The sequence below is a fragment of the Cricetulus griseus genome, assembly GCF_003668045.3.
Source record: "Cricetulus griseus strain 17A/GY chromosome 1 unlocalized genomic scaffold, alternate assembly CriGri-PICRH-1.0 chr1_0, whole genome shotgun sequence".
NCBI classification, from domain to species: Eukaryota; Metazoa; Chordata; class Mammalia; order Rodentia; family Cricetidae; genus Cricetulus; species Cricetulus griseus.
In genome coordinates, this window is record NW_023276806.1 from 36,681,407 (window position 1) to 36,695,010 (window position 13,604).

Sequence of the window (13,604 nt, forward strand, 5' to 3'; positions counted from 1 at the left end):
AGGGGTTTATAGACAATACTCTGCACTGATTTAAAATGTATGTTTCCAAAGGAATAGAACCTGGAGTCTACTTTCCAATTCAGGTGTAATATTGGAAGTAGATCTGATTTGCTTTGAGTCCCCCAAGCACTACTTTATTTAGATTTTATACTTCTCTAAGTATAGAAATTTCTTCATCCTTTTTGGGGGATCAGGACCGTGTCCCTTTTTGCACCAGCTTGGTAAAGCTAACTATGTCGGACTAACCCTCAGTGGTTTTTATCAGATGGGCGTATCAACAACTAGAAAACATTGCAGTTTGTATAATTTTCCTCCCGCCCTCCCTTCTTCCCTCCCTCCCTCTGTCCCTCCTTCCCTCCCTTCCTTTCTCCTCCTGCCCCTTAGAATCTTCTATGCTTCTTGAGCAAGGTATTTTGTAGAATATTTTGTCTGTGGATTATTCTTACCTTTTTTGTTTTTTTTTTTTTCTGAATGTTTGAAATCTGTTTCCTCAAAGATTATGTTTTCAATCATTTCAGAAACACTTCTTTCATTATTACAAACTCATTTTCTCCCCAGGTTCCCAACACTTTTACACTACACTGTTCAATAGCATTCCCTCCTCCCATCTGCTAGTAGACTCCTTTGGCCTTATGGTGTAACTTTGAAATCATCATATTTGTCAAGCCTTAAATTAGAAGCTCTAGACAAATTCTGAATTTTCTCATTGGTATTCTCATAGCACCTGGTTCATTTCTCTAACACAGCACTTAACTCATCCATATTTTTCTTCCTGTTTTTCTTCTGTACCAACCTCTGGAGAATAAGGGTTTGATTGTCCATACTTGTATTCTCTGTGCCAGGCATACTTAATTACCTAAATGACTCCCTGGGTAATGGGAAACACACCAATGGCTTATGGAGAATTTGGTAGAGGCTCTACTTTTTTGTACTTTAGACTTTTGACTCATTGAGTACCTGTACACAGCATACGCCGCTGCGTCTGGTCTTTGCCATTCTCATAACCCTTCATACAAGCACCCTTTCACACAGAGAAAACACCTAGGGCACCACTGTTTCATTGGTTACTTTAATGCGTAGGCAACATGTAAGTATTGTGAGAAGTTTTGTGCGCTTCCTTTCTGACTGACACTTGCTTCTCTAAGTTGCCTCGACTGAAAACAGCCATTCATTAAGTTATTGTGCATGGGCTAGACTAAATGCTCGTGATAACAATTCCTGCATGATAGGGGAGGGACTGGAGAAGAATGCTGTAATCTGTAAAGCCCTTATGCTTCTGGGAGTAAGGCCAGCATTAGTACAACACACAATTGTTATTCCTGAATGTCCCTTTGCAAAGAACAGCGTTTCTCAAACTTTCTTTGGCCAAACCTAACATAAAGAAATACATTTTAAAAGTAGCCATTCCTGGCACATATCTATTAAAAAAAAAAAAAGAATATTTTTTTTTTCCTTAAAACTCCTTTTTGCCATGCACTCTGAGCTTTTTTTCTACTACATATTCTTATTTAAAAATTGAATGATGGGCCCGTTCTCCACAGAACTCTAGAGATCATAGTCCATGACGACTTGGAATAAGGTATTTGATCCGTAGTCTTTCTTCCCAGGTCTGCCTTCATTCTTTAAGATGCAGATGAAGACCGTGCCTCCGGCCTCGCAAGTGCTCGGTGATGGGGCCGTCGTCGTCACCCCCCCCCCCCCGTAGCCCCGGCTTCTTTAAGAGGGTGGCACCGACTCCTCCAGGGGATGGCGGAGGGGCCGGGCTCACTGAGTCTGCGGCGCAGGCCTGGCTCGCTCTTCCAGGTCTTGTGAAAGCTAGGGTGTGTGCACGCGGAGCTCACAAGGCCGAAGCGGGGGCAGCGCGGGACCGGCGCCGCCGAGGACCCGGTGCGCCTGTCCGCCGCGTTTCCGGCGAGTCCGCGGGGGTCCGCGCGTGCGCAGAGCGTCCCCCGGGGGGGGTGTGCGCGCGTGGGGGACCCTGTGGACCTGCCCGCGCCCGCGCGCGCCCGCCGGAGAAGCCAAAGTCCGCGGTGGGCTCGGGCGCGGCGGCGGCGGCGGCAGCGGCGGCGGCGGCGCGCGCCAGGGGGCGTTCCCGCGCGGCCGGCCCCGCCCTCGCTCGGCGCCGAGCTATCCTCCCAGTTTCCCCCGCGCTTCCTGCACTGAGGTAGTCGCCGGCGCGTCCCCTATCCCGCGGCTCGCTCGCCCAGCCGGTGCCTGCCATGGCGGCCTTCAGCAAGTACTTGACGGCGCGGAACTCCTCGCTGGCGGGGGCCGCGTTCCTGCTGCTCTGCCTGCTCCACAAGCGGCGCCGCGCCCTCGGCCTGCACGGGTGAGGCTCGCGGCCGCGCCGCCTTCCCGGGCCCGAGCGGGCGCTCCTGGCGCGCGCTTTGCCCTTTCCTCCGGGTCCCGAGCTGCGCGGGTGCCCGCGGAGCGAGGCCAGCGGTCCCCAAGCCCCGAGGCCCTTGGCCTGGTGGCAGACGCGCTATCCCCGGACCGTGGGAGGGAGGAGGGCACGCCGTGTCCCTGCGTCCCCTCTCCACCTCCCTCCCGTGTGCCAACTTTTCTGGGTGCGTTCTGGTTTTGCCATCTCATCGCCACAGAGAGCGCTAAGGATTTGTTCGCTGGGACGTTTCATTTGAGCTCAGGATGGGCATTTTACTCGCCAGGCTGCACGCTCTTGGCTAAGTCCCCGGGACCAGCTTTGGCTGGACCCCGGAGTAGTGGCGGTGCAGAATCGCCAGGGCGCTCCTGGGGTGGGGTGGGGTGGGTCGGGGTGTGTGTGCTCTGGGTTCACTTGGCACGACTGTCCTGTAAAGTGGTGCCCTCCTCTCCGGAACTAGTCAGCGAACGTCCTGACATTTCATTTGGAAAAGCTGAATTGGCTCCGCGGTGTGGAGGACAAAGTTTTCTCCCTCGGCTTTATAGGTGAAAGGTGAAAGTGTGTTTTAGGTGAAGATCACTTGTCGCTTACACCGTACTGCATCCTGCCTGGAAGGAACGTTAACTTTTACTTTCAACTTTTGGGAGATGCGGAAAGAAGGGAATTGGGTTCTGGTGGTGGGATTACAGGCACAATTTTATTTCTTGTGCATTTGATTTCAGCGAGTAAATGAGAAAAGATTACTTCCTAAGCGTTCTTGCTAGTCTTCGGATATTTAATATTCAGTCTTAGAACAATGCTTCCATGCATTTTATATCATCAACCCTCTGGGCAGGTACTGTTGCCTCCTGCTTTTGATTTGTCTGAACTGTCTATAATGTGGTCCAAAATATCAGCACGGAGTTCCTATTACCCTTTCCATAAAGTATTTTCTGTCTGTCTCCTTTAACTTGCCTGTTGCCTGCAGCATTGTACTTTTTCTTTCTAAACCAGCTTTACAAAATAATGATCTGCATCACCTTCATACACCAACGATTCCTCTTTTTAAAAAATATTTTTTGGGGGAGGAAAGGATTAACTCTTAAGTACTTTTTTCTGTTAGATTGTGTCCTTTTTGAACTACCATTTGCAATTAGAAGTTATTTGGGGATATGCCGATAGAAAATATTAAATGCTTTATCTTGAATTATTTTTTTTCTTTTTTCTTTTGCAGAGAAGCGTTTCTGTGCATAGAACAGGCATTTTAATAGGGAGGGAACTTGACTGCTAACGGCTCTGACAGTTTAAAAACAGTTCTCTTTACTAGGACATTACATACATACAGAAAACAACACACAGCATAAATGTCAGGCTTATAAGACTTCCAAAAGTAGAACATACCTGTGTAATCAGTGCCCAGATCAAGAAGCAGCATATTATCAGCACCCTAGAAACTTCTTCATGTCCCTCTCCAGTCACAGTCTAATCCAACAGCTCTACTGATTATTTATGATGCTGTAAATCTACATTACTCCCTGAGTACAGGAAATAATGGAAATAGCAGTAGAGGTGGCATAATATAATTCATCTTCCTAAATAATTGAAACTGTTCATCTACCCTGCCAAAAGCCTTTTTGAGAAACTTTGCGAACTTTCTGAATAGAATTATGCAACAGGTAATTTAATGAACAAAATAGTTGCTAATCTTTCATATTGGGATGAGTAGCAAAATCTTTGTTGTAGGCATTAAATATTTTGAGGGGTGAGAATGCAGATTATGGGCAGATAAATGTGAGACATAAATTCCTGAGATAAAATGATTGAACTTACAAAAATCACTAAGAATGATATATACATATGAATGGTATTCTTAGTGATATATATGTATTTAATAATGTATTAGATATTGTGTACTATCTTTCAGTCCCCACTTTTGGTTTCACAGTTTGGAGGTTAGAAAATTCTGACCTATTTTACCGGCCTATGCATGTGTTTGGTAACAGAACTAATTATTTTAAGGTCTGGTGCTTAACTAAGGGATAAGTGGTTGCTAGACCTTATTTTGTTCATCGTGTGAATAGTAGGTTTTTTCTTAGAATATATATTCTTTTGGAATTGGATAGGTAACAGAGCTAGTAAAACCACTTCAGGAGTTATATTGCAACATTAATCTAAATATTAGAGTGGATAAGATTCTGTTACTTTAAAATTCTGTTCATATACTTTTTATCACCCTATTAAACCACACACACACATTCTCTTTTATTATGGAAAGTTTTACATATATACATATAACATATAAATATAACAAAGTTAATCTCCCGTTAACTTTACCCATATTGTTTCATCTATATCTATTTGTTTCCTGCCCCTTTTTTATAGATTTTTAGGTAAAACTTATATTCATTGAAATGTGCAATTCTTAGTTACACTTTTTTCAAACAAATAGACACATTTGTATTACTTTGCTATCTTTCAAATTAGAACATCTCCATCTCCCCAGAAAGGTCCTTTGTATTTCTTTCTAATCATTTTCTACCACTATTTTGCAAACTTTTCCCACTTTATTCTTTTTTTTTTTTTTTTTTTTTTTGGTTTTTCAAGACAGGGTTTCTCTGTGTAGCTTTGGAGCCTATCCTGGCACTCACTCTGGAGACCAGGCTGGCCTCGAACTCATAGAGATCCGGCTGCCTCTGCCTCCCAAGTGCTGGGATTATAGGCGTGTGCCACCAACGCCCGGCTTCCCACTTTATTCTTAAACAATTTTTTCCTCATGGACAAGAGTCATTTAATCACTAAGAAGGAATTGTTTAGTGTGTTGTATTTTTGTGCTGCATGTTGTGGGAGACAGGTATGTGTAACATTTAATAAAATGTGAGCCCTCTTAAGGAACTTACAGTCTTGTTAGGGAAAGGAGACTCGAACATGAAATGTTAAAAGTATAAGATGATACAGTGGTGCGTACAGTCACTCTCCTGTCTTAGCTTCCCTGGGTTAGATTTGGTCCTTGCTTTCCTGTTGTACTTATCCCACCATGTGCAGTTAACTTGTAGGCTTTCTTTGGAGGTCTCATTGTGATCTATGCAGTTTCAGCCATTTCTCTCCACTGTGTTAGTTATTTTTCTTCAAAACTTAGCTAGGTAAAAAGCTTTCTGCTGGGTGTTTTCTGTCTTTACTACCCCGACTGATGTATTTGTCCTTTGTTTTTCTGGCACTGTAAGATTCCTCTTCTCTAGTACTGCTCTTTTCTTGGCTTCTGCTTATACCTGACTCTGAATTTCTTGAGGCTTTGGACTGAGTCATGCCTATTTTTCCAGTTTACTTAACTTTTATTTTTTGCTGTGCTGGAGATCATACCTAGGCCTTGTGCATGCTAGGCAAGTGATTGACTACTGAGCTAGGGAGACTTTGAGTCATATTTAAATCCCTCATTTAGATATATCCCAGGATAGACACTCGGTAAGTGTTACAGAGGGAATCCATGATGCAGAACTATAGAAGAACTTTTAAGAACAGTTGGCAGGTGTTGGAGAAGCAAATAGAGGTCTTAGAAGTCAGGAGTGTACCCATGTCTGTAATATGATCTGAATAGTGGGAAATCAGAAGGCTAGTTCTAATGCAGGGAAAGGGACCAGTCTACATTGCCACAGTATTTTACAATGCTAAATAAGTAAACCATCAAAACAGAAGGAAGCAGTTTCCCTTCCCATCAGTGCTTGTGAAATAAAGTTCAGATTTCTCATCCTAGGTTTCAGAGCTTTCCTCTATCCAGTCTCATCTTACCTGGCTAATCTTATTGTGGTCTCCCCTGCCAGTTGGTACTCTGTTCCAAATAGGCCAGTTTCCACACTATTCTCTGCGCAGGCTACCCTCATTTCTGGCTTTGGACCTTTATCCATGTGATCAGTCTTGCTGTAATTTCTCTGTCTCCTTTGTTCTCCAGTTCTTTAACATACTTAAAGGGTTAGAGAAGGGTCACTCTGACCTGAAGTATTATCTGTTCTTGATGATCTCAGTGATGAGCACCCTGCTTTTTACCTTTCATTCAAGTGCCTTGCCTGCTGTACTCTGCTTTGCTGGGTGTAATCTAGCTGGGTGTGTCAAGTACACCTTCATCTTTTGTCCTTTAAAGTCAGTCTGTAAGTGGTGGGGCACAACTTCCTCCCCGGATATTTCTGCAGTTTCAGGCGTCGTATAATTCTCTTAATCACATCTTCTTTGCTTCTGCTCTATTTTAGATCCCACTCACTTGTCTTTTGAGTCTATCTCTACACTCTACATGCTTTCTCTATACTCTAAGCATGGTCCCCAAAGCAGCTATTTGTAGAAGAGTTCTGTTAGAAAATTGGAATTTGTAGCAAAGGTTGTATCTCAGATTAGTTAAGTGTTTATCTAAGATTACTTTAGATAAGTGTGTATTCCCGCTACTGGAAATGTCTTTGCCATTTCCCCAACCCGAGAGTCTTGTCTCTGCTTTAGCATTGGATGTGCTCCTGTCTACTTCTTGCACTCCTTTTTGTAACCCCTGGTGACTTTTCTGCAAACTTAATTTGTCCTTTCCTTATACCTGTCTGTCCTTTTCAAATCAAGCTAGGGAATGACTTCATGCTTCTTAGTTTTACAAGTTCACTGAGGGTTTTGTATAAGTATGAGTCCTGGGAGGGGCTGGGTCTGTATGACATCCTTAGAATTAACTGTTGAGTAAGAACTGTATGGCTGGCCCTGTTTGGGTTTCTAGACTCAAAGGAAATACCTAAGGAAACATATATTAAACAAAAGGGTATGTCATCAAAAGCAGCAGTGTATTGAACCCAGCTGGAGCAGTTAAGGCCAGAGCAGAGTGGTCTGCTGGAGCCACTGGATTAGGGTTGTCCAGTTCATTACAGCTCTCAGGTTTGGTACATTAACCACCTTGGCAGCCTCTCTGTTTCAGCACTCTTGCACTTGCTCTCTCCTCTGCCTGCAAAGTTGTTTCATGGATGCCACACTGCTTATTTCTTCCCCTCTTTCAGTCGTTGATTGGTTAGATCACAGTTAGACCTGTTGCTATACAATCTAAATAACATCCTTTGTGTGTACATATCTGTGTCCCTTCCTAGCTATACTTTTCTCCTTAGCATTTAACTATTCTCAGATGTGCTGTTTATTGTACCCTGTATATGTCTGTGCTGCTGGGATGTAATTTAGCTCCACAAAGGAAGGACTTTTTGTCTGTTTTGTTCATTGGTCTAGCCCTAGTGGGTAGAACTATACCTGGCACAGTGTACTCAGAAAATACGGTTTTTTACCTGTGATTAGGGCACAGCTACTGCTAATTTAAATAACAGTTTTCTTGCTATAAATGTATTTTATTTTAAGCTTGTTATTTCTTTAGGAACTAGACCTCATATGCCTTCTATTTGTAGGTTCAGAAACTTAATATAAATGATAGCATTAATTTACAGTTTTTTAAAACCAACTTTTAACAGTTAAGGAGTGGAAATATTGAAGATAATTGAACTAAAAATTACTCATATGATGATAAATATAAAAAACATTGTTTTATTTTTGCTTACTCTTTATGTATATGCCCTTTACATATATCTTCTTTGCTTCTGCTCTATTTTAGATCCCACTCACTTGTCTTTTGAGTCTATCTCTACACTCTACATGCTTTCTCTATACTCTAAGCATGGTCCCCAAAGCAGCTATTTATAGAAGAATTCTGTTAGAAAAACTGCATGTTTTACAGTTTTCATTTCAGGCATAAATCCTGTTTTTCTTTATGGCCTTTACGACTGTAGTTTGCATGACTTTATCCTATTTTATTTTATCCTTACATGTTGCATATTTTGATTGCCTGTAAAAGATGTTGTTTTTTCTTGTAGTGCTGGAAATGGAATCTAGAGCCTTGCTTGTACTAACAGGGGTTCTACTACTGATCCATGCCTATTAATTTCTATGGATAGTACATTTTTGTTAATAGACACTCAGATCTCTGCTGGATAATTTCTTTGGGCTAAATTGTAGAAATAGGATTAATAAATGGAAGTCTATGGATGTTATTATCATAATGGAAGGGCTGTGAACATTCTGAACTATGCAAATTGACATGCCTTTTAAAATGAGTCATTCAAATTTGTAATGGTTATGAATGAATGCTAGTATAATATTGTTGGGATTTTTTTTCTCGTTTAGACATTCAAAACAATGTTGAAAAGTTAGTTTACATGTGTTTTATAGATTGGTAAGAATGAGGTTTTGTTTGTTTTCATTCAGTAGCAGCATGTTAATCATGAGGTAGTTTGATATGGTTAAAGGACATGATCTTTGAGGTCAGCTAAGGGTTTAGAGGTTTACCTAGCCATGCCTTAGATCCATGGCTTCTCATCAGTTTCCCCACCCTTTGTGAGCCTCTGAAGAATAAGGATAATAGTATTTATTTAAGCCATCAGTTACATGAAGATTGAATAGGAAAACTTCTTAATCCAGTACTCAACTCATAAGCCATTATTATGCCTGCCAAAAGAAAACTAAAAAGATAACAAAATACTCTTTGCTAGCTTCTCAGAAATTATTGAGGCTTCCTGAAAATGCTGTCAAATATGTCAGTGAAAATGTTCTTAAATAAATTTTAGGTTGGTAAAATCCATTTACTATTAGAGTATTACATTGGTTTCAGAGACATAGTTTCAGGACTTAAATGTTTCCAGTTGCCATCTTCTAAATAGATACTCTGTATTTCTCCACCTGATAAAGAGGTGGTCTAAACTAACAGTATTCAAAGTGTGGTCTCATAAGTGTAGAATAGAACTATGACCTACTCTGTAGACTATAAGCTTTTGTTGAAATAGCATGAAGTTGTATGCATTTTTAATGACAACCACATATTCTACATGACTAGCTCTTTTCAAATTGTTCCTTCATTGTTATTGATATTTTTGAACCTTGGGTATTGATTGTTGCTGGTCCTTGTGTGTCTCTAAAACTTTTTTTTTTAATTCTTAGTGTTTTTTCTGTATATTTCCTTAGTAAATTAAAAGAATCAGATTAGAGTAAGTAGAGGTAAGGTGTAATCTTTTTGATAATAGGCACCATTTGAGAGTTGTTTTGGTTTTTATCTGTAACTTACCAGCACATTCTGGTAACAGATTTGCCATTATCTCATCCTTACTGAGTAGAGTCCTCCTTTAGCATTTTTCAATTGGAGCCAGAGGGAAGGGTCTTTCTGTTTTGGCCATGGAGCTGTCAGGATGATGCCATAGAGCCAGTGGTTCTTTTACATTGAAGAGGGAGAAAAATCCCTGATCTAGTCTAACATTAAGTGCTGTGTACAAGGACATTCAACTCTTGGTTAAAAAAAAGCAAGACATCTTGTTAGAGTCACTTTTGTTGTAGACATCTGTGTCAAGAGGTAAGCATGAGGACACAATTTATATGTTTGTTAGTGGAAACTAAAACACATTAGGATATTTTTACAGGTCTTGTTAGGAAGAACCATGAATTTTTTGTTGTTGTTGTTGTTAATGCTATAATTTTTTTGAGAGAGGGTCTTGTGTAGTCTAGGCTAGCCTTGAATGCTGGGTAGCTGAGGATGACCTTAAATTCCTGAGCCTCTTGTCTATTTCCTAAATTTGGGGGTTACTGGCATGTGCTGCTATGGCTTTGTATTTTTTAAAAATAACATTTCTTAACTGTTTGCTAGTGTAGCAGACCTGAATGGATACAAATGAATAAAATATAAATCGGAAATGAAGCTTACCAGAGCATCATCAGCTATCACGATGCCTATAAATGGGCGTAGAAGCCTCAGCATTGTACTGTTAGCATAAGGCAGACATTAAAGTGGATTGTATGATTACCCATGTATAAATCATCTTGATGACTCCTTTTTATTATCTATCTATCTATCTGTCTGTCTGTCTGTCTGTCTGTCTATCTATCTATCTATCTATGGCTTTTGGGGGCAGCTTTGTGTAGCTTTGTGTATCTCTGTGTAGCTTTGGATCCTGTCCTGGAACTCACTCTGTAGACCAGGTTGGCCTCGAACTCATAGAGGTCTGCCTGCCTCTGCCTCCCAGAGTGCTGGTATTAAAGGAATGCACCACCACTGCCCAGCTTCTTTTTGTTTTTTAAGCAATGCATAATGGTGGGTTGTTTTTTTCAGACCACAATTTAATATTATTTATTCACACATTTTGAGACAAGACCTTATGGAATACAGGCTGGCTTTGAACTCAGCTATGTAACCAAGGATGACCTTAATTGAGTTTTCTGCCTCCTCATTTCTCAGGTACTGAGACTGTAGGCATGTGCTACCAATTCTATCTTAATAGCTCACACCTGTTGGCATTAACAAATAGATGCCCTATGAGCAACAAAGTAGTCTCTTAGGTATATAATAGTTTAGATAGTATATTGTGTTTATATGCCACCCACTGTATGTTCTCATTTTAAAAATATTTATAAAACTTAAACTTGTGAAGTAAGCAACATGGTGTCTTTGAAGAAAGAAGTGATTCTTTATTTTAATGTAGTGAGTAGCACTAGATCCAAGAAATAGCTTTAAAATTATTCTTTTAATGCTTCATTATTTCAAATGTTAAACATTTTTGAATAACAAAACTATTTAATTAAATTTGAATACTAAGCAAAAGGAGAAAGTACTTATCGTTTATCATTGCTACATTGTATTTCATTGATTCTAAAATCTACTTTTTTCACGTTATAGCATCCATTTTCACATTTTAACTTCTGAAATTAAGTAGCAAAAGATAACTGATATATCTTAGCTTTGACTAGAACAATATTTAGGTTGTTGCATTTCCTCTTTATTATGCATGTTTTTATCTTGTTTGTAAAAATACTGTATAGCAGCTTATGTGGAGGACTCTTAAGTTCAGAGTTATTACTGTTCCTCAGTATATCATAAGCTTAGGAAAACAAGAAATTGTAAGAGAATCATGTATTTTCCTCATTCCAGACCAAGAGTTGGAGGAAGCAGGCTGACCTGAGATCATCAGTAGGTAGATACAAAACCAACTTCTCAAAGGATGCTGAGGTTTTAGCCTGTTAGTAGATTATCATGGGGTCCTCTTCTTGAGAAGGGGTATGGGCTAACTTTGAACCTTAGTATATGAGAATATAGTGATCAAGGAAGACACTGGCATTAATCTCTGGCCCCCCTATTGTATTTAGGCCAGCTGAAGGTATTGTAAGGTAATTGCTGCAAGCAGAGAATGCTGTGGAAACTTAGAGGAGGAAAGTAATAGGGAGAGCAATAGGTAGAGGACATGCGAGTACAGGCCCAGGGAGAGGCGATTGACAGTGGATTTGAGAGTATAGGCTTGGGGAGAGCTGATTGGGCAGTGAAACCAGAGTACAGGCACTACTTCATGGTACTGATTTCTTGGGTTAAATACCCACAAGTAGAATTGCTGGGTCATATGGTGATAATTCTTCTTTAATACTTTTGAGAAATCTGTATCTTCTCTTTAATGACCTTATTTACATTCTTGCTAGCCATACGAGAGTTCCCTTCTTTGCACATCTTTACCATCATTAGTATCTTTTGTTTTTCTGGTAATGTCCTACTAGGTATTATGTAGATCTCATTGCAACCCTAGACAAGTAATTATTTGTTTATTCATTGATTCATTTTTATTTATGTATACGCACCTGTGTGAGTTTATGTGTACCTTGTGTGTGCAGGTCAATGGGGAGAGTAGAGGGCATCAGATTCCCTGAAGTGGAGTTGTCGGTTTGTGGGCTCTCAGAAATGAACCGGGCCCCTTGAAAGAGAAGTGAATGCTTTTAACTGCTGAGCCGTTTCTCCAGCCCTCATTGTAGTTTTTATTTGCATTTTGTTGATAAAGAGACGTGAACATTTTTTGATGTGTTCATTAGCCATTTGTATGAGTTTTGATTAATGACTAATGGTTATATCTTTGATAATTTTTTAACTGTTTTCTTGCTTTTTTTTTATTTTTTGGTTTTTAGAGACAGGGCTTCTCTGTGTAACAGCTCTGACTGTCCTGGAACACTCTCTGTGGCCTCATAGAGATCCAAATGCTTCTGCCTCCCAGGTGGTGGGATTAAAGGCATAGGCCACCACTGCCCTGTGGTGTTTTCTTTCTTTTTTAGAAAAGTTCTTTATGTTTTGAATGCTAACTCCTTACTAAATTAATGTTTGCAGATATTTTCTCTCATTCTTATGCTGCCATTTATTTCTGTTATTACCTTTGCTGTGCTAAAAGGCACTTTGAGACAACTCTATAGTTTGTAATGTGTTTTAAGCAATCCTATAATATACTAAATTAAGAACAATAATAACCCTAGGTGCTGTTTTCTTTAAACTATGTATTTTTGTTTTATGTGTCTAAGTGTTTTGCTTGCATATATAATAAGTGCACTGCATGTGTGCCTTTGTGCCTGTGGAGGTCAGAAGAGGATACCAGATCCCCTGGAATTGGAGTTACATTTTTGAGCAACCATGTGGGAGTTGGGAACTAAACCTGGGTCTTCTGCAAGAGTAACCAGTGCTCTTAACTGCTGATCTATCTCTCCAGCTCCAACTCAAGCTGGAAACATCTTTTGACTTGTCATTAGGTTTGTCTTTGTAGCTTTGCTTGGTCTTGTGTATCTTAATGCGGAAAATGAAGTCTATAGATTCATTGAGCTCATGAGGCCTTGAGTATACATGGCCCTTGAAAAAGACTTGGAGATGTGCAACAAAGATTCCCCTTTAAAGAATGACTTACAGCCTGCCTCTGAGGAATGTGTAAGCCAGGCAACCCCCTCTGCCCATGCTTTGGAGCCAGTCTGCTTCAAGCACACAGACTCTCAGGTTATGACTTAACAAGAGCAGCATGCATTTGGATAAGCCTGAGCAAAGCAGAGGTCTAAAGACAAATGTCAGTTTATGACAGAGCATTCTTGACAGTACTTACTGAGAATATGTCTTATTTTGTTCTCTACTGCTGTGATAAAACGTTATGACTGAGACAACATGTGGAAGACCTTAATTAGGCTTATGATTCTAGAGGCGAGTATGGCAGCAAGTGGCAGGTACGATGGCACAGGGACAGGGAGCTGAGAGCTTACAGAGTGAATTGCTAGCAGGGTGAGGCCCTAAGTTCTCTGAGCCTGCCCCCAGTGACATGCTTCCTCCAGCAAGGTTGCCTTTTCCAATAGTGACACAGAGGACCAAGTATTCAGATGCCCAAAACTATAGGGGACGTTTCTCCTTCAAAGCACCACAGAACAT

General features: G+C 40.6%; 1 protein-coding gene across 2 annotated transcripts in view; it reads left to right on the forward strand.

Moving 5' to 3' along the window:
- The first annotated feature begins 2,127 nt into the window (after positions 1 to 2,127).
- Abcd3 (ATP binding cassette subfamily D member 3) overlaps positions 2,128 to 13,604 on the forward strand; it is a 54,569-nt gene continuing 43,092 nt past the window's right edge. Inside the window, exon 1 of one of the 2 annotated variants that reach the window (XM_027395630.2) lies at positions 2,128 to 2,329. In XM_027395630.2, coding sequence (XP_027251431.1) covers positions 2,220 to 2,329 — 110 coding nt within the window. In that variant the 5' untranslated portion in view covers positions 2,128 to 2,219. Of the gene's footprint in view, positions 2,330 to 2,449; positions 2,568 to 13,604 lie in introns of those variants that run through there. The other variant, XM_027395631.2, reaches the window with a different exon arrangement.